Consider the following 21,570-nt stretch of genomic DNA (forward strand, 5'->3'; position numbering starts at 1 on the left):
TAAACTGGGGGACCCGGACTGGGCAAATTACATTGAGACCGGAGATGTTTGTATGTTCCAGGAAACATGGGCCAGAGAGGACTATGGTCATCAAGGCTACATGTCATTCTTCATTCCAGCGAGGTGGGAAGGCAAAGGCCGCCCGTCAGGAGGGCTTACGATCTGGGTCGCATCTCATATGGGCTGTGTGGCAACGCGGCTGTCGGCTAACTCTGAAGATATCCTTTTGGTTTCATTACTATGGCCTAACCAAGCTAAACTTATGTTTATTAACATTTATTCTAGGCCAATGGGTATTGCAAAGGAACCACCGACCATAGATGAACTCTCCAACTTTATATCTGACCTACCGAGTGATTCATTCTATGTAGTAGGAGGGGATTTTAATTCTCATTTTGAGCCACTTCCTGGCCTTCTGGACGGGTTATCACCGGAAGAAGAGGCCAGATGGGCAGTGCCTTTAGTGGAAGCTCCACCCCCAAAGGCTTGGACCCCACTGGCACTACAAATTACAGCCCTCACCCTAAAGTTCGGAATCAGAGCTTGTAATGGGCGAATGAAATCCGACATACCCAGTAAAACCACTTACAATAGGCCGGGAAGAGAGTCCCGTCTGGACTATGTCTTGGCCCAAATAGTCAAGTGGCCGACAATCCAGGATTTTAGGGTGACGGACAGGACCGATAGTGACCATAATGCACTTGAGCTTGACCTTGTTCACCCTGGCCCCCAAGCTCTCGTGACTAACGCGGAAGGGAACAACCCTGCGCTCCTCCTTGACAATAGTAGGAGAAGAATCAGGTGGGAGCACCTGGTTACAAGCAAGAATAAACTCCCCATGCTCTATGATGGGATAACTCCCATCTTGGAAACTGTGGGGAGCTTGGACACCGAAGCAAACAACAAAGACTCCCAGGGCAAACTGTACAAGGATCATGAGGACCTCATTAAAGCTGCGGCACCTCATCTCACCTGTAGTTCACGAAAACTAAAAGGGGGGCGGCAAGGCAAAACCTCATGGTATAATCTAGCATGCAGAAGGGCAAAAACAGAACTCCTTAGACTAATCAAGGAGGGTCTAGGGGGGGATAGCCTTAAGCAAAGCAGGCGAGCTTACAAGAAACTTATTGCCCACGCTAAGGCAGAATGGGAGGAAAATCAGTGGGAAGAACTCACCAAGGCCCTAGCGACCCAAAACCAACGCCTGTTTTGGAGGATAGTGAACGGGGGGTCGGGGAATTTACAATCGGCACTAGAGCCCAACATTGCCCCAGGGGTGTGGCAGGCTCACTTCCAGACCCTATACAGTTCTGAGCCGGGAGAATCTCCTGCTGTTGTTGAGGTGGGCTGGCCGGACTGCGAAGGGGAGCCAATAACGTTGGGCGAGGTCACCGCAGCCATCTCAGGACTGGCTTCTGGAAAGGCGCCGGGACTGGATGGACTACCAGGGGATATGTTTAAACAGGAGCCCATTGTTTGGGCCCCTTACCTTGCCGCCCTTTTCAATGGAGTTCTTGGGGGCATGGAAATCCCTAGTACTTGGCTGGGGGCAGAGGTGGTCCCCATCTTTAAAAAGGGCTCGCCTCTCCTCCCAGCCAACTACAGACCAATCAGTTTAATAGACGTGGCACAGAAACTGTTTGGTAGGGTTTTGCTGAATAGGCTCCAGGACTGGATGGAGGAGGTGGGCGCCCTTAGTCCCTACCAGGCGGGATTTAGGAAGGGGGTATCCACAGTGGACCAGGTTTTCAGACTGAACCTGATCTATTGGAGGACAGCAAAATTCGAGGGAGGTAGTCTGTACACAATTTTTGTGGACTTACGGGCCGCCTTCGATCTGGTGCCCAGGGGGAAACTTTGGAGCGTCCTGGCAGAGATGGGCGTTCCCCCGGACATCCTATTGATCTTACAGAGGCTGCACCACAATAATTACGCCCGAGTGAGGTGCGGGAGGTCGGGGGAACTGACTGATAGATTCCCCGTTGGCCGGGGGGTAAGACAGGGTTGTGTGCTGGCACCAACCCTGTTTTGCCTCTTCGTCAACGGGGTAATCGCCCATCTGAATGCCACTGACTATACTGACGCCCCCAAATTAAATGGCAGCAGGGTGCCCGCAATTATGTTTGCGGACGACACCCTGCTGCTATCCAAAACCCCTATGGGTATACAGAGGATTCTCGACTCCTTCGTGGCCTTCTGTACTGATAGGGGGCTGGAAATTAATGCGGCAAAAACCAAATTCATGGTTTTGAATCCGAGCCAAAAACTGCGGCCAAATCCGCAATTGGGAACCGTACGGCTCGAGAGAGTAGCCACCTTTGAATACCTTGGTGTGACTCTCAACGAAACCATGACTTGGGGATCTCATCAGAGCAGGGCTAACCTCAAACTCATTCAAACTACTGGGGGTATCGCCCGGATGATGACTGGTTCATCATACCGTCCATTGGGGGCACTAATCCAGATATACAAGGCCCAGGCCAGGGGAGCAATAATGTATGGGGCGGAACTATGGGGTCACACGTCTTGCCGGAGTCTGTCATTAACGGAAAACAAGTTTATAAGACAGATAGCCGCACTCCCGCCCAGCACCCCGCTCCTCCCCCTGAGGCTTGATTTGGGTTTGCGACCGTTAGCTGATGAAATAAGCCTGAGACCCATAGCCTTCTGGCGTAGGCTATGGAGTAGCAATGATCTTGCAGAATACCGGGCGGAACTGGTCGAACTTCTGAATCACCCAAAAGTGCTTAATATCCCTTGGGTTAAAAACATCCTAGCCACCTGCATGGAAATAGGGCTCCCTGAATTATGGACTGAGCCAGCGAATGCCGCATCAAACATCTCCAAAAAGTCCCTGGCTAATGCATACCACGAACACAAATTAGCCAGGGCCCAAGCCACCCAGGTAGAAGGGTCCTTATCCTCCGTGTTTTTGCAAAGCAAGGATCTCTATAGGTTTGAGGAGGTACTGGATCCTATTTCCCCTGTACTGGCCCGAAAGCTGTTTCTCCAATGGAGATACGGCACACTGCCCTTCCGGTCTTTTACAAGCACCTGGTCACCGGCTTCCACTACAAAGCAGTGTCCGGTTTGCGATGCTGCGGAGGAAACTGACCTGCATGTGGCTTTCATCTGCCCAGCCTATAAGGTAGCACGAAAATACTGGCTCCTCCCGCTGATAAGGAATATGGGTTGCAGGGAATACGCACCAATGTACAGGATTTTAAAATCTGATGTCTCTGGCCCAACTGTCTTTGCATTAACAAAATTTCTTACCAATGTTTGGCACACGCGTAATCGCATTTTAAAGGCGTTGGGTCCCTCTTAAAAATGTGTTAGTCTTTTTTAGTATATACATTCCAATGGTTTTATCTTTTTATGAAATGACTTATTTGTGATTGTATATGTGTATTGTGTATCTTTTATGGCCAAATGGCCGAAATAAAGATTGGAATAATAATAATAATACTTATGCCTTGCATTTCCGCTCGCAGAAGTCTACTACTTGTATCAATATCTAGGAGCATTCCTGAGACTATTTATTCAATTCTAAATAATTATAAATATACTCCTAAAATAGTAGTAACAGAAGTCAAGTAAGTTTCTCCCTATTTTCCTGTATGTTGTGAGACTCTGAACAAATATGTTCAAATGCTTCGCATTCTGGATATGCTGTTACTCGGTTTATGCATACCTACCACAGGCTGAAGCAGTATACTATTTACTGCACATTACTGTCCATCTGACATACTAACAAGGCTTTTGTACTACTCAGCAAGACACACCATGCACCACCCCTACAAAACAGCACACACTTACCTTACACTGATGTGGGATCATACACACAGAAAGCCTGAAAATTCAATGAAGCCACTCTTAAGGCATCCAACAGAACTTGCTACTGTCAGCTACCTACCTCATGTTACATTTGTAAGTAATGGGCAGCTGTACCTACTGAAGAAATAAGTTAGCAATTCGGTACAGCCCTCAAATCTCACCCACTAAAAGTTAAAGTTCATTAAAACTGTAACACTCACTATACTAATGCCACACCTCAAGAAAACCGAATCAGACTCTAGCCTATGAGAGTACATTTTGGAAAGCCATACTCCATGCTTCTGGAATGGGTTTTATGCCATAGTAAATGCTAACTAACAATACTTTGTTGAAGAAATCACCACTCTCATTGCTAGAGAGCTGTGAGCAGTGATGAAAGGCACAGCATGGAATGGTTGGTCTGTCCGTAGGTTCCCCACATTTCTGTGTATTGCAGGTGATCACACCACTGCCGCTCACAAAAATCACCAAGAATTAAACTGGAAAAAGACATACTGCAATCTAGGTGCGTTTCTCTATGTCTGAGTAGGTTTCTCTCACCCCAGGCCTGTTTTGCACTTGTATTACAGCACCATTGAAGGAAAGAGACAGACTGACTAGGCGACAGGCACCCTCCTAATAAATGCACAGCAGGTAAACCATGAGCAGTGTGCCTTACTACCTCTCGGGCACAGATCTTTGATCTATCCAGCACCACATAAGAGGGGTTGTAGACTGATTTTACTCTACTGCCCGATATATATTAAAAGTGTAAATGTAAGAAAATAAATGAAAGGTTTTAGGACATATAATTTAACTTTGAAAAAGCAAAAGTGCCTGGAACTTTATTAACACTGGGTGTTTTTCAAACGCATATGTTGCATACCTTACATTTTGTGAGATGCTATGTTTTGAGAATTTCTACTTGAGTTAAAATGGAAAAAAGTATTGTAGGAGTGTCCAAACATTCCAGGCGCCGTATTACACATTTAAAAGGTGCGCTTGGAGCAGTCAAGGAAAATGCATCGTATTAGGGTGAAAAGCGGAGCGGCTGCTTTGAAGCTACTCGATGTTTTCACAGTGCAGGTGGCAACCCACCTGCATTTTGAAGGGGGATTAGATATCCACTTGCAGGCGGGTGCAGTCAGGGACATCTGGTGGGGTCTTTGGACCCCTTTTCCCCCCTTTCCAGAGGGCTGCAGTCAGGGGGCACACTGACAGTGCGCCACCTTTTAGGTGTCGCACTGTCAGTGTGCCTCCTGAGAGTTTCTTTCCCTCTGCGCCCACGTCAGTAAAACGGCTTGGGCAGAGGAAAAGAAATTCCATTTTTTGCATGGGACATGCCCCCATGCAAATGAGGGAACGCCTTCTGAAGATAGCACTGGCGCTTTATCTGCGTCAGCGTTATCGGTATTACAGAAGGCGCCGCACAAGCGTCTGCGGACCCTTCTGTAATACCAAAGTGCTCCTGGGTCGCGCACAGCAGGCACAAACGCCAGTTGCGCCCCCTAGGACACTTGTATAATACGGCTCCAGGTGTTGATATTTTTTTCCCTGGACTGGCGAAAATAAAATGCTTAGATTTTAAAATGATGACGTTTTCACATTTCTAAATGTCTTCTTCAGATGACATTTAACATTTTTGGCGGTTACTGGGAGCCACAAGATTATGTATTTTATCATCATTGCATTTGAGGTGAAGCTGGTTTAATGAGAACCAGTCGTGGCTGAACTTCAAATAACGCATTCAACATTTTTGTCCCTAGAAAAGTAATGCAACTTTGGAATGAAATATATAATCTCATGAGAAGACTTCACCACATCCTGAACTGACGTTGCCTGTCCTTTGCTAAATGGGAGATTACAAGCACATTAATTATATCTCAGTATTATGTCTATATATTATAAGTCTTATTGAATATTAGGACTTAAGAAGAAATAAGAAAGTGTCATATCAAATTTGCAAAGCTGAAAGAATGCAACATCACCTAATTTAAACATTTAACAATCAAAATAAATCACATAAAAAAGATTGTACCTCGAATCCACCAATAACCAAAAGAGCGTGAATATTATGAGCTCGAATTTGTTCAGCAATTTTTTCAAAATGTTTTGCTGGCAGAGTCCTGTCAAAATACATAAATTGCTTCTTCAGACTGTTGTACAATGCACATTTGTATTCTTTAAGATATTCCAATTTAAGAAACGTTTACATAAGAACGTTATGCATTATACGTTTTATTTACACCCTCCACTTTCACTTATGTATGTAGCGATTATCACATATTTAAATTTTACTGGTTAGTCTTTAATCAAGCTCAAATGTTTTCAATAATTTTAACCTTTTATGCAGTGATTTGAACAAATCATTTATTCATCAATTATCCACACTTCAAAGGACACATTCCTATTTCATATTCATCATAATGGCTTACACAATCTTTTTTACCTGCCATTTGAAACACTCTCGTGTACAAATGTTTGTAAGCACAATTTCATGGGAATATTCTGGATGTAGTAATTGCTCTAATTTATCTTTTCGTCGTTTAAAGTCAAATCCCACCTAGTATATTCCTTTTCTTTCAACCTTTTCTACTATTCCTTAAACATTTCATTGTGTAAAGGGACTCAAACTATTTTTCTGGGTCCAGGTCAGGTTCATAAAGTTCTTGCTTATCTTCTTTCTTCTGCACTTCAACCACACAGCTTCTTGCCTACTTTTTTTTTTAACAATCTGAAAAAATTCTTTAGCACACTAGTTTTGATTAGTTTATCACACTATTAATGACTAATTTGCACCCATTAAACCCACCATAGTACATTTAAGACTGTCTACCTCTGCATTGCACGGTACGTTGATGCAAATGCGGTGTATAACTTGATTGTGCTACTCGACTACTGTGATGAATCTTTGGTCTCCCCGTTACATTTAAAAAAAAAAAAATCCTCTTTTTATTTCTGATGTCCTCCCCTGTTTAAACCAGTTGTTTTAAGGTCATTGTTTGATTATTGTTGGTGCCGATGACCCGCGATTTTGGATCCAAGAAGGTAACAGTCTAGTGTCTGGAGACGCACGCAAGACCCATACGTACGTTTTCTTGCATGAAGTAGGTGATGGAATTCACTGACCCGTGAGCTGTGGTCTCATAAATTAACAGTCTAGTGCTCTGGTCATACATATGACGTGTATCAACGTTTCTCCATGAGAAAGTGGTAACCCTTCCGGGTTGTGTCGACCACGTGACCCTGAAAGGGGTCGTGTTAGTTTTTTTTCTTGTTGAAAACATCTCTATTTGCATTTCTCATTATTTCAACACAGGTACAGCATATACTTCTAAGCAATTTAAGCAAAGTCACGTTAACATATACGTTCAGAGGCATTGGCATGTGCAACATTGATACATAAACCAGTATTATATATTTCTCGAATACCCAGTGTCTCAGTCCCATTCACCAGTCTATCATGTGGCAGGGGTGATTATCTGCGAGTCCCCTACCGTGAGTCCATACTAATTTATCCATGGACTGCATATTTTTTTGAACTTTTTTGGACATCCGCGTGCTATATACGTGTTTTTTTTCCCTGTCATATACTGGTCCATTTTCCTCTTCTATTTGTCTACAGTGGGTCTCTGTTCCACTTGGCGACCACTAGACCCAGGTTGATTAGTATTAACCTTGTCCAGGAGAGATCGGCTTATTTATGTATGCCTACCACTGCAAATTTGGGATCCATAGGTATCTTGTCTACTAATATTTCCTCTAGTTCTGCCCATATTGTTCCCCAGTAGTCCTTTATTTTCTGGCACTCCCATGTGATATGAAAATATGTGCCAAAATGATTGCTGCATCTAAGGCAGCTAGGTGTATCGGCTCTCCCCATTCTGTGTAGACGGGATCTGTCATAGTAGGTCCTATGTAAAGACTTAAATTGGATGAGTCGGATTTGTGACTTAATGGCACCTCCTTGGGTGCATTAACGCAATCTCCCAATCTAGGTCATCTAAGACTCCCAAGTCTGGTTCCCACTTTGTCCTTAGTTTCAGGAGGGTGTCCGGCTTGTTATTTATTAAGGTTCGATATATGCAGGAGACTGCTTTCTCGTTAGTTTCTCCCATGAGGAGTCTTCCCTCTAATGGGGCATATTCAGGAAGTTCCTCCATGTCGATTCCTGCACCCCCATACGTGAGCCAGCTGCATATAATTGTAGAATTGCTTCTGATGTAAGTCATACTCTTTTTGCAGGAAAGAAATGGTGGCGAGTTCCTTGCGGTCTAATATGTCTTTAATTTTGGAGTCTCCCTCCCACCCATAGTGGGGTTTCTCTTGTGACTTGGTTGTTCCACTTCATTTGTCTTTCTGCTACTTTCCAGGCAGCAATCACCACCTGTGTGGCTGCTAGTGTTCGTGTTTTTGGCAACGTATTTAGACAGTCAAAATTAGCAAGTCAGATCCCAACCAGCAAGTAACAGGAAGACTGTTTCGATCTTTTTTGTGCTGGACCTTAGTGAGTTAATATTATTAGTTTTGCTCCACAGCCTTGAACGCTGACATCTCGTGGAAAAGGGTAGATGTTAATTTTAATTCCCGTAGTCGGGGTTTGTGGCATGTAAGATCTGTTCTTTTTGTTCGTAGCCTTGTCTTTCTTTGTGTACATTAATTAAAAAGAACCATGCAAGGCTAGTTTTATTATTAATGCTGTGGATTTTCCAAATATCTACTCATGTTTTGGTACATTTTTCATATGGTAAGCAGGATGTTGCGTCTTTAGGCTAAGGAGACACTTTCGTTGTGGTATTGGGGTCCAGTGTTATGGAGGGATTTGTAGGCGTGAGTGAGTAGCTTGAAGGTAACTTTCTTCTTGACAGGGAGCCAGTGGAGGTCTCGTAGGTGCAGGGGGATTTTTTCATGTCATGGGATGCCTAGGACATGCCTGGCAGGAGTGTTCTGGATAGTCTGGAGTTTCTGGAGCAGGGATTTGTTGATCCTAGCTTAGAGGGTGTTTCCATAGTCCAGTCTGCTGGTTATGAGTGCACAGGTGACAGTCTTTCTGGATTTGGGGGCGATCTACTTAAAGGTCTTGTGAAGGATGAGGAGGTTGCTGAAGCATGAGGAAGAGAGGGCGTTTATCTGTCAGGTCATGGTGAGGGAGGAGTCGCGTATGATGCCGAGGTTCCTGGCGTGGTCTGTGGGAGTAGGGGGGCTGCTGAGAGCGGAAGGCCACCAGGTGTTGTCCCATGCTGAGGGGGTGGGTCAGAGAACAAGGACTTCAGTCTTGTCCGAGTTGAGCTTCAGACAGCTGCTGCTCATCCAGGATGCAACGTCTCTCATTCCTTCCTGGAAGCTGAGTCTGGTGGCGTTGAGTTGCCTTGTGAGGGAGAGGATATGCTGGGTGTCGTTGGCGTAGGATACTATGCTGAGTTCATGCTGTCTGACGATGGCGGCGAGGGGGGCCATGTAGATGTTGAAGAGCGTGGGGCTGAGCGACGATCCTTGGTGTACTCCGCAGTTGATGTCTGTGGATTTGGAGATGTAGGGCAGGTGGGTGATGGGTTGAGAAATGATCCTGACATTGTAGTCCAGTTTTGACATTTGTTGGCAGTGGATATTTATTTTGAAGGCTGAGAGGGTGCCTTGCATGATAGATATATGCATTATGTTAAGGCTTGAAGAAAACTAGGAAGATGCCTTGTTTTGAACCTGGCCCTCTCTGCAGGATCACCTCCAAATGTTTTGCCTTTACCCTCCCCTTTTTACTGTATTCATTTTTATTGGCTTTAGGATTCTGTGCACTTTACCACTGCTAACCAGTGCTGAAATGCTTGCTCTCTCCTTAAAACATATTACGATGCCTTATATTCCATTGGCATATTTAATTTACTTGTAAGTCTCTAGTAAAGTAGCACTACCTGTGCCCAGTGCCTGTAAATTAAATGCTACAAGTGAGCCTGCAGCACTGATTGCACCACCACTTAAGTAGCATTTAAACATGTCTTCAGCCTTCCATTGCAACGTGTGTGTGTGTGTGTGCAGTTTTAAACGCCATTTTGACTTGGCAAAATAACCTTTTTTGCCAGGCCCAGACCTTCCTTTTTAATACATATAAATCACCCCTAGATAGACCCTGGACAGCCCAGAGGGCAGGGTGGAATGTATTTAAAAAGTAGGACATATACGTTTAAGGGATCCATGTACTAGTAGTGAAAAAATCCTACATTTATTTTTTGACTACTGCAAGGCCTACCTCTCCAGTAGGATAACATTGGAGTTACCTTATCACATTTAATAATCTGTAATTTCCAAATGGAAACAGGTAACCAGTTCATGATTGGTGTCTTTGGAATTGTAGTGAGAAATCCTAACTTATGATGAAGTCTGATTTGAAATTGCAATTTTGAAAATGCCACTCTTAGAAAGTTGGCATTTTCCTGTCTTAGTCATTTGGTGCCTGCAGCCTGTCTCTGGGTCACGGCTGCATGTAGTTGACAGTTGGTATTTGAGTATTACTCCTAGACAGCCACACACAATAGGGAGCTTAGGTGTGCTTGGATGGGCCATCCCTGCAGAATTAGAGGGAGAGGCCGCTCACACTGCGTTTCAATGTGAAGCTCCAGCAGCCATCTCTTTGTGCTACAGCATCGAATGCTAGTAGGGACCGCCAACGTGAAGCTCCAGCAATGCCCGTCCGTGATGCCTGGATTGCTCTTTTCACTACTTCAGCAACCTCCTGTAATCTCTCCCCTTCTCCTTGCAGCCCCGTCCACAGCAAATGGGATTCTTAGCACTGCACTGAGAAGGTAAACTTCAGCTGAACTAATCTGGTGACTGTAGAGGACCTGGGTTCCATTGGGATCGGCCTGAACTTGCGACTTTTAACCCAGTCCAATGGGTCCAGATAACCGCAGTTAGTGCTTTGTAGTGCTATTTTCACCAAAACATTTTAAAACAGGCCGCACGAAGAAGCTGGAACAAGATCACAGCCGAACAACTCACCACATCCCTGAGCCAGCACCCTCCCGCCAGCTCACCGAACCCCAGCCAAGCCGCCGACAACCTCACGAAATGGATCTCCACCTGCGCGGACGAGCTCGCCCCTCTGAGGACCCCACCCAGCAGACCCGGAAGCAAGAAGGCCCCTTGGTTCACCGACGAACTCAAGAGCTCCAAGAAGAACTGCCGAGCCCTCGAGAAAGCATGGAGAAGAGACCCAACGCCGGACAACATGACTACCCTCAAGCTCGCCACCCGAAGGCACCATCAACTGATCCACGCCACCAAGAAAACAGCATTCAAGGACCGGTTGGACAACAACGCACACAACAGCAAGGAACTCTTCAACATCGTCAGAGAGCTCTCCAACCCCAACGCCGGAACCAACGACATCACCCCATCGCAAGACCTCTGCAACTCCCTCGCCTCCTACTTCCACAACAAGATCGCTGACATACACAACAGCTTCAGAACACAACCAACGCTCCCCACGACCAAACCAACGCCCCCCACCACCACCCTCAACGCCTGGACACCGATCAACCTCGAAGACACCATCAGCACGATGAACTCCATCCACTCCGGTTCCCCAACCGACCCCTGCCCTCACCACATCTTCAACAAGGCCGACGCTGTCATCGCACCCCACCTGCGGGACATCATCAACACCTCCCTCAACACCGCCACCTTCCCTGAGAGCTGGAAGCACGCCGAACTCAGCGCTCTACTAAAGAAACCAACGGCGGACCCCACCGAACTCAAGAACTACCGCCCCATCTCGCTCCTCCCGTTTCCAGCCAAAGTCATCGAGAAGACCATCAACAAGCAACTGGCATCCTTCCTCGAGACGACTGGTTCCCTCGACCCTTCCCAGTCAGGCTTCCGGGCCAACCACAGCACCGAGACCGCCCTCATCGCTGCCACAGACGACATCCGAACCCTGTTGGACAACGGAGAAACAGCGGCCCTCATCCTCCTGGACCTCTCCGCGGCATTCGACACTGTCTGCCACCGCACCCTAGTGCAGCGCCTCAGCAACGTCGGGATCAAGGAGAAGGCACTGGAATGGATCATCTCCTTCCTCACCGGAAGGACACAGAGAGTCCGCCTGCCCCCGTTCAGATCAGAAGCCACGGAAGTCACCTGCGGCGTCCCTCAGGGCTCCTCGCTCAGCCCCACCCTCTTCAATGTCTACATGAGCCCCCTTGCGGCCATCGCACGCCAACACAACCTGAACATCATCTCCTACGCCGATGACACCCAGCTGATCCTCTCCCTGACCAACGACCCCGCCACCGCCAGAGCCAACCTACACGAAGGGATGAAAAACGTGGCCGAGTGGATGACGACCAGCCGCCTGAAACTGAACACAGACAAGACGGAAGTCCTCATCCTGGGCTCCTCACCCTCCGCCTGGGACGACTCCTGGTGGCCCCCTGCCCTGGGCAACGCACCCAAACCGACAGACCACGCACGCAACCTGGGCTTCATCCTGGACTCCTCCCTCTCCATGACCAGACAAGTCAACGCCGTCTCCTCGTCCTGTTTCAACATCCTGCGCATGCTACGTAAGATCTTCCGGTGGATCCCCACCGAGACCAGGAAAACAGTCACCCAGGCCCTCGTCACCAGTCGACTGGACTACGGCAACGCCCTCTACGCCAGTACCACCGCCAAGCTCCAGAAGAGACTCCAGCGGATCCAGAACGCCTCGGCGAGACTCATCCTCGACGTCCCCAGACGAACTCACATCTCCAGACACCTGAGAGACCTGCACTGGCTCCCGATCAACAAAAGAATCACCTTCCGGCTCCTCACCCACGCACACAAAGCCCTACACAACCAAGGCCCGACCTACCTCAACAGCCGCCTCAACTTCTACGCTCCCAAACGCCACCTCCGCTCGACCAGTCTCGCCCTCGCAGCCGTCCCCCGCATCCACAGAGCGACTACAGGAGGTAGATCCTTCTCCCACCTGGCCGCCAAGACTTGGAACGCCCTCCCCACCGAACTACGCCTGACCCAAGACCACCTCTCCTTCAGGAAGAAGCTCAAGACCTGGCTGTTCGAGCAGTAGCGGACCCCCCCCCCCCCAGCGCCTTGAGACCCTCCGGGTGAGTAGTGCGCTTTATAAATGCCTTTGATTGATTGATTGATTAAATTGCATATCTCCAGTTCTACTGATTTTTTGTCTTTTTTTGTGTTAAAAAATACACTATTTCTCTAACTTTTTGTGTGGTGTTTTCACCTTATTACTGTTTAAGGTGTTCCACAAATACTTTTCACATTGCATCTGAGTTAGGCCCTACTGCTATGTGCAAAGCTATGTGAGGATTGAGCACAGGTTAATTTTGGGTTGTCATGTGCCGCCTCCTGACAAAAGATTGTGGTTGCTGCCAAAAACATGAATGATCCACTGATTGTCTTGAGGTGAAGAGTAATTTTCCAGCATAGGATTTCACACATGATTTGCTTTAGGCTGTAGACCATGGGAGGTCATCAAGTGAGAGAGTTTTGAAGGCACTTCAACAGGGGTTTTATGTAGGGGTAACAGCAAGACATATTCAAATTTAGTGTTGTTAACCATACTAAGTGGTTACAGCAATTCAGTCTCAACTGCACCCAGAAAATCTTACTTTTCTAAGCACAGCAACTCAAGCTTGAGACATTTATGCAGCAAATCAATTTTCTCTACAAGGTTCTGTGTTATATCAAACATCTAACACAATTACTGCTACAGATGTACTAAACAGCCTATTAGCTATAGCTCAAACACAGACAGAATAACTAGTTTGTGAAAACGTTTTTATCCTGCCATATATTTCACTGTGTGAAGAGGCTTTGCTTTACGATTTGAAAAAGGAGTGTAATACGTGTATCCTTAATATAATATGTTGACTGTTTAAATGCCAAAGTAATAGGATTTTAACCCCTTCCCCGCTCATGACGGAACCACTCCGTCATGAGCCACGGGTGCCGTGTGCTCATGACGGAGTGGTTCCGTCATGCCGCGGCCGTTGGCGGCCGCTCCTCCCACGCCGTGCTAATTCCCCGCCTGTGCGGGCGATTAGCGCCGTGGGCGGAGTCATGACGGAACCACTCTGTCATGAGCACAGCTCAACTGTGACTCATGACGGAGTGGCTCCGTCATGAGCACAGCCCCACCGCGCTGCCCCCAAACCCCCCCCCCCCCAGCGCTGCGGCGGAATTCCTGCCGCAGCAAAGGGGTTAAATACTCTCTTAAATAAGTAATAAGAATTCCCTATTCACTCGAAGACTATATTTGTGAGATGCCAGACAGTAAGGAATTGAGTACAGAGGCACAACTCAATCTTCAATATATAAGAATATCAGACAAAGGGGGCATCTGTCACGTTAGTTAAACAATCCAAGCATTAGAAATATTAAGTTATATAAGATGAGTCAGAGAAATCATAGAAAAGTCGGAAATGCTATTACACTAGATACGGTCAAATAAACTATTGTACTGTGTAAAAATGAAAATAGTGACCAACAATGAATGACAAAGGGTCATTATCACAAGCAACAGCGTCTGAAATGGCATAACCTCAAGAAATTTAAGGTGCTCCTACAAAAGACAGCCTGAAATGTATACAATTAACATATCATAAATACACAAATGTTTGCAGTTTTTCTTGGACCTCAATTGTTTTGGCTCCTGAGCCAATTCCCACATCAATTTCATGGTCAATCGAAAATATTATTTAAAGTAAGAATGAACCACAGACCAAAGTAAATGTTGGGGTATCCACTCACCCTGCTTTCCTTTGGAGGAGGAAGTTATTAGTATCATGGAGATTATGCAGCTTTATATAGGCGATAAAGCATTTAAGGCAGCAGTTTTTTAGTGTTACTACTATTACTGTTATTTTTAGCATTGGTATTGTTACAATTAATTTTTAAAGGAAATCGGACAATATAGTGGGTAAAATGTAAAGACATTGCTCCTCTACCCTGAACACCTTCAGGAAGAGCCTCAAGACCTGACTTTTCGACTGATCTGGAGCTGCACCACCCCTCCACCCCCAGCGCCCCGCCCCAGAACTGATCGTAAGTCTTTGAATATGGATCTTGGTAGATATGGTTGAACATTTGATGGAATTAATTATATTTATCTTGAGGCTAAATCTTTGATTGCGCACTAATATTTACATGTAATTTGCTTATGGAATGTTAAGGCCTTTCAAGTTATACTGCAGTTTTCCTCAACAATTGCTACATTAAGAAAATGTTTGCAACATTTGAAAGTGTGCACTTGTTCAAAATTATGGGTAGTCACCAAATGGAGCTTCTCAGATTTGCTCAAGTGCAATTCAGTTTACTGAGAAGTGCCGAGGATTGACGTAAGTTATACATATTAAGTGGAAGAACTGGGAAATTGACTAAATCTGCATCCCAAAAATAGGAGCAGCAAGGAGAGGTGAAGCTAAGGAAACACACAATATAATTGTTTTGTCACAGACACAGAAACTAAATTTGCTCAATTTTTCCTGATCATGAAATGCTCACGTTTAGAAATTGCAGAAATATGTAAACCTACATCCTCAACACATGCATCATCTACCTTAAGGTGCCTCTATAATTAATGTCACACTTTAGATGAAGAAGTATTGATGTGTGCCCTTGTGTATGCATGAGCAAATTGCTGATGACACATATGCTATTCAGATACAATTTTTGCACTGTGCATATTTTCCACAAAAAATAAGAATTAGTACTGAAATTTGAACCTTGAAGCAATGTTTCCTCTAATTCACCTAATTGACTTTAGAATAAATCATTTTGTGTACATTACAGTATGTAATGCCCCTGTAAGTCCGTACAGGCTCATTTTCTCATTGAATTTGTGATCTGACAAAAGATGTATGAAAGTAAAAAGAAAGCTCAGCCCTCTGGAATAGTTTTCTTGTGCACCTTTTGTCTTTTTAGTGACAATCTCTATTTTTGGGAACATCTAACAACATAGTAATCTAGAACTGATTTCAGATAATTTGCTATTTGTTTTTCTTAAATTACTCTACTAACAATTGCATGTTTCGAGTGTGGGCAAATCAAATGTTGCCTAAAATGGTCCTTGGCATTGGGGCACATGATGCTGGACAAACATGGAAGTAAAAGAATTACCTGTATCCCAACCCAACAAGTCTACGTTTCTACCTATCAATGATGGCATGTGATATCACTACAATAACTTGTCATTTTGTCTGTGGGCTTTCACAGTGACTAAAATGCTTTCCTTCAAGGATTTTGTGAAGAAAATTGTTCAGTCAGCATACCACATATTCCAAGCTGACCCTACTAGTACATGTTTTCCATTCCACGGTCTTGTCATATCTTACATACGAAGAGTAATAATTTATAAAGATGCCTCTCAAACACCGTACTACTTCCACTAAAGATAGTATGACGTTCAGCAGCCTGTTTAATTATCAACCAAAGAAACTATAATCACATCACCCCAATGATAAATCAACAACAACAGCTCCTGCCTAGCTCACATTAACTTTCAAACCTGCAGTTTACATTTCAAGGCTGGACACTCAATTAAACTGAATTGTTAAGTGAGTGAACCCAAAATCTCAAGAGGCAACAGTGTAACCCTGGAACACCATGATGGTAAGTCCTGAAATCCAAAGGTCTCACAGATGACAAGCTAAATCTTAATGTCTCAGGCCACGGAACTATATGCCATGAAGCTTCAAACTTGCGACATCCTAAAATTGCTTCAGAAAGGATCTCAAAACTTGCATCATCTATATCACCCTCTCAAACATTAATTCATCTGCCATTTCAATGCCTGACTCTCAGCTTCCTCTCATTTTTTTCAATGCTTTTTGCAAACCTATGATTATAATCATAAACACATGATTCAGAAAGCTATATGTTGGTAGGGGCAGACATAAACCTCTTGGTAAACCCAGACGTCTGCCCGGTTTGTTTTTCATCTGCAGGGTGAAATCTGACTTGTTCCATTGGGGAACAAAATACAGTCCAAGTCACCGAGCTGGGCCTTGCCGTTCCCTCCCTTCCCCTACCCTCACCTCCCTCGGGCCCCCCTCTGTCGCACAGCGGCGGCTGCTAGGGTACAGAAGTGGTAAGGTGGGGGTAAGATTAAAAAGAAAACATTACTTACCTGCCAGCCGCCGCCTCTCCTTTGTCCTCTTCTAATCCTGACTCCCAGCAGCACACAAGCTCCACTGACCCAAGCACAACACTACCGTCATGCTTTTAATATTATTACCAGCATGACAGGAGCATCGCTATTGGTCTGAGAGGCCTGGTTTGCCGTTCATACCATGCCTGGGACTTTTCTCCACTCTGCAGTGCAGCACAGCCGGGTGGAGAAATGCTAAGCATGCATACCCCTTTTGGCCAATCTAAAACAGCCGGTCAAACCGACATGTGCACTTGTGGTGCCCATCACTCCTTCTCCCTGCTCTGTCAGACAGCCCAGACCCACCCTGCCCTAGACTGGCTCTACTGAAAAAATAAAATGATAATCCATTGTGTTATAATCATTTTATTTTTCCTTTCTTTTTAGACTGCTCAGAGAGCTGTGGGGCGACACTCCTCCGCTGCTGTCACACACCCTAGACCCCATCTACCACAACACCCTAACTCCCCCACCTCACCCAGTTTTCTTAGTGGCACACAGCACACTGATGGCAATAATCCTCAGAATATAGGAAGGGCCACTGGAATTAAGAGATTGTGCGGCCGCTGAGTTTTTTGCATAATTATGGATTTGCCTCATAATCCATCATCTGCTCCATAATCAGAATATTTGAACAAAAACAATTGTTTCTAGCTCATACGGTTCAAAAGTTACTAGAGCATAGCGACCCATGTGGCTGCGCAGTGGAAGGCCCTTTGCAATGGCTGACTGGTCACCTTTCTGTTGCTTATTGATATATTTAGGCGTTGAACTGGTATCAGTGGTGTGCAAACTATGCCCAGGAAGGGTTAACAAATGTAAAAGTGACAAAATAATGTAATAATACCATCATAAATTGTGTCGCATTATACCACATCATATTCCTTTTCTTGACACATAAGTTGGTCCTCCCCTGCCACATAATTCAAGTTAACCTGCTTGTAGGTCTCCTTCCAAGTAAGAAAATTCCTTTCAGGAGAACTGTCAAGGGCGGAGCAGATTGTTTATCCTAATATAAGCACAGTGCTCCACTGAGTCAAGAAAGAACCTTCCTTGTTGTGAAGGAGACCCATTTAGCAGGAGAGTCAAATGTGGGGCCTGAAGCAGGAGAGTCTACTTCTGCTGAGAAATGAAACACAAATGCAGCCCACAGTTCCCACTGCCAGATCTGAGAACAGCACATGAAGTTACAATTCCCACTGATATAACTGTGTGCATAGTCGAAGCCATTTCACCTACAGTCATTGTGTGTTTTCAGGTGTATAGGCTGATTTGAGTTCTGTGGGGAAAAAAAGATTTGCATCTGCCACACTGTGGTATGAAAATACTGCTCTCCTCTGCAGCTAAGGTGCCATTCCTGTTGCTACGTAAAGTGCTTTGCTGCAACCCCCAAGGGATGGATTTGTGCTATTTAGATACCTACAATAATGATAAATAAATATTAACATTTGTAAGCTAATAACTATGTGACATAATGTAAATTAAATCTTCATGCCATCAATTCCCCATTTCATTGGTAAGCATTGCATATTGAACAAAATCCAGATATTTAAGCAAACTCCAGAACTGTTTATGTGACATGTTGATTGATCATTACAAGGTAGCTTTCACTGCCATGCCTCTAAAAAGTCAGCCATCTTTGATATTTTATGCAAAACACGGACAACATGACATGGAGTGTGAACAGTAAATATTTTCCAAATCAATAACCATCTATTACCTTTTTGTGCCTAGTAGAGAGCCTCCTTGGCCTGTCCATCCTCCAACATCTCCCCATTTAATCTCTTTAATCTAAAATGTGTGAAGAAACTGTAAGAAACAATGGCTACACAATGGAAAATTGCACATTCACTAGATTGTTCTACAGTTGGTGCTGAAATATAGTGGATTTGTATTGTAAATTTAGAAGTGGCATTTATGGATCATGCAAAACAAAACCATCAAGACGTTAAATCACATTATTCTTCTACAACAACGAATGATAAAGAATGCATCCTAATTATCACAATATGTTTTCCAGATCCCTCTTTTAAATTATCTGAAATAGTAATGCTATACAAAAAAACTATTAATAAACGTATCTGCTACTACGGGCTGATTATGTGCCTGTACTTTGAATTTATGATATATGTTTAAATACTTATTCCACAGTTTTGATTTAAAGTATTATTACATTTTACAAGCCATCTTCATTGCAAAAACGGTAGGAAAATATACCACAAAATGTACTAAGATCACAAAAGGTAAATTAATGATTCCAGGAATTATGAAAGATACAAATAATGTCATTGTAATTCACTATCCCACACCTGCCAACTCACATGGTGCCACCATGTGAAATATGATATCCATTCCCTTCACATGGTCACCCGGTGAGGATCCGATATCACACGGTGGCAGGGAAAACAAGCTGAAAACCAATGTAAACAGTGGATTTCAGCCAGTTTGTGGAGGCTTTCAACTGCCGACGTCAATTAAAGGTGTAAAAACACCCCAGGACATAAGCACCAGCCTCTGCAAACATTTCTTTTTCTTTTCAGAGGAGGGGGTTCGGGGCGGACGGAGGCAAAAGTGCGTCTTAGGTACTTCTCAGCACGAGGCCCCGCCCTTTCCAAAGCCCCCCCCCCCCACCTCACATGGTGAAATTATTGTTTTAGTTGGCAGGTATACTATCCAGAAGTCTAACAGTTCAACGTCAAAGTAGTTTGATCATTGGCTTGCTCAATTTTGTTTCTATGATTGCTGATATCTTTGGAGGCTGTGAAGTTCTAAATTTGAAGCTAAACTTTATGATACAATACTGGGCTTCAAAAGCCTTCTTGAACATTATAAAATATTATTTTGTTCAATCTAAACACACCTGAAATATTAAAACCTACCTCCCCCCTCTCGTCTGACTGATTGAGTCATGTGCTGTTCAGCATCACCTGCATACTATCAATGTCCTGCTGAATCTTCATGAGGATTCCTTTGATAAGAAAAAGGTGAGGGAATGTTTGTGGTTGATAGAAAGCTTGATGCAGGACAACTGGCTATGGCTAAGTGTTGATAAGGCTGATGTTTGCTTCTTGGTTACATGGATTCTGTCTCATTCCTATTTCAGTGTCCTATACAGGGACCCAACACCCCCTTTAGATTCAGGAAGGAACTGGGGAAAGACAGTGGGTTCTCCTTTGAAGCTCAGGCAACTCATATCGCATAGATGATATACTTGCATCTACTCTACCTTTACATTGTCGCCCCACAACTCCAACATGACCACATGAGTCCCTAGGTTCAGGCTGTAGTTTTATTGTGGTTCCATTACTGCATTGCAGCAGCATACCTGTACTTCTCTGGAAAGCAATTGTGCGAGCAACAGGTTGGGAAGAATAGGACAATTAGGGACACTTTTAGCCTGGTTTTTACAATGAAGTGCTGACACTAACTTGAAATCACCTAAATACCAAGGACAGAACTGCAAAACTATGGAAGGCACTCACATAAAATCTATGGAACTTCACAAATATCTTGGAATAAAAAGAGTTGAAAAGCTATCTACTTTTGAAAAACACATACTCAATAATGTTAGGTACTTCTGAAACAACCTGCTTATGACTCTGCTCACAACTACACATTTGTACTTTTTGTAATGTTTGGTATCAGTACATTATTTGATCTTTTTTTCTTGTTAGTTTTTTCTTGCATTTGTACCACAGTGACGAGCAAACTATTAAAGGTGGACATTTCATACAGTAGTTTAAACCTGGAAATAAATGCTTAGGTGTTTGAAACAATATTCCAGTGTTTTGAGAATAACTGCACTGAAATACAGGCAGTGCACAGCAACGGCGCATAATTGTGATAATCAAAAGTACACCATGGTACAAGCAGAGCTATAGAAGAATCATTCATTACTGTACTGTAGTATGGTGGATCCTAGAGAAAGCCACTGGAGTTCTGTGGTTGCTTAACATTGTCATTGTGGGGGAGTACTTCAAATGTATGACTCCAGTAGCTTTTTAAAATATTCTTTTCGTTTAACAGTCTGTAAATGGATGTCTTTAAAGCATGTTTTAAGCCAACATCGTATGTGAGGTGATCTTACTTTAAGCATAAACCCTGGCACTCCGAGTGACAGTTATTTAAGCCCAGGAACGTACTTATTAACAACGTGAATCAAGCGCTCAATCCGCTTGCAGCCAAGAGTCACACACTTTTTTTTAAAGAATTAAGAAGGGTTTTACTGGCAGGTGCCAACACCATGTGGCATTTAAAAAGGTTAACCTGTAGGGTAACATAGTGCTTAATAGAGATAAATAAGAATAGGTGATACAGAATGCAAAAATATACACTTAACATATTTATAAATTAAATTACATTTGAATATTTATATGGCGTGTCTTATCACCATCCTCGAGACTCCTCACTTTTTTTCGGTTCTTGTTTTTTGTAATGTTAGAATTTCATAAAGGAGGTGGGCAGAACCTGACGACAGAAGAATCTATCCACAACATGTACTAAAATCCCAAAAGGTCAATTAATGTTGCCTGGAATTTTGAAACATACAAATGTATGCCAATTTATAAACCACTACTTCAAAGTTCCAA

The 21,570-nt window shown here is 44.2% G+C and overlaps 1 protein-coding gene across 4 annotated transcripts in view; it reads right to left on the reverse strand.

The window, feature by feature from the left end:
- The window catches only part of PFKP (phosphofructokinase, platelet), a 299,364-nt gene that overhangs the window by 53,924 nt on the left and 223,870 nt on the right, over nucleotides 1-21,570 (reverse strand). For all 4 annotated transcript variants that reach the window (XM_085631901.1, XM_085631900.1, XM_085631899.1 and 1 more), the window contains 2 exons: nucleotides 18,702-18,772; nucleotides 5,855-5,942 (listed from right to left, as the gene is read on the reverse strand). In XM_085631901.1, coding sequence (XP_085488027.1) covers nucleotides 5,855-5,942; nucleotides 18,702-18,772 — 159 coding nt within the window. The remainder of the gene's footprint in view (nucleotides 1-5,854; nucleotides 5,943-18,701; nucleotides 18,773-21,570) is intronic.

This window comes from Triturus cristatus, chromosome 10 (assembly GCF_964204655.1).
Source record: "Triturus cristatus chromosome 10, aTriCri1.1, whole genome shotgun sequence".
NCBI lineage: Eukaryota > Metazoa > Chordata > Amphibia > Caudata > Salamandridae > Triturus > Triturus cristatus.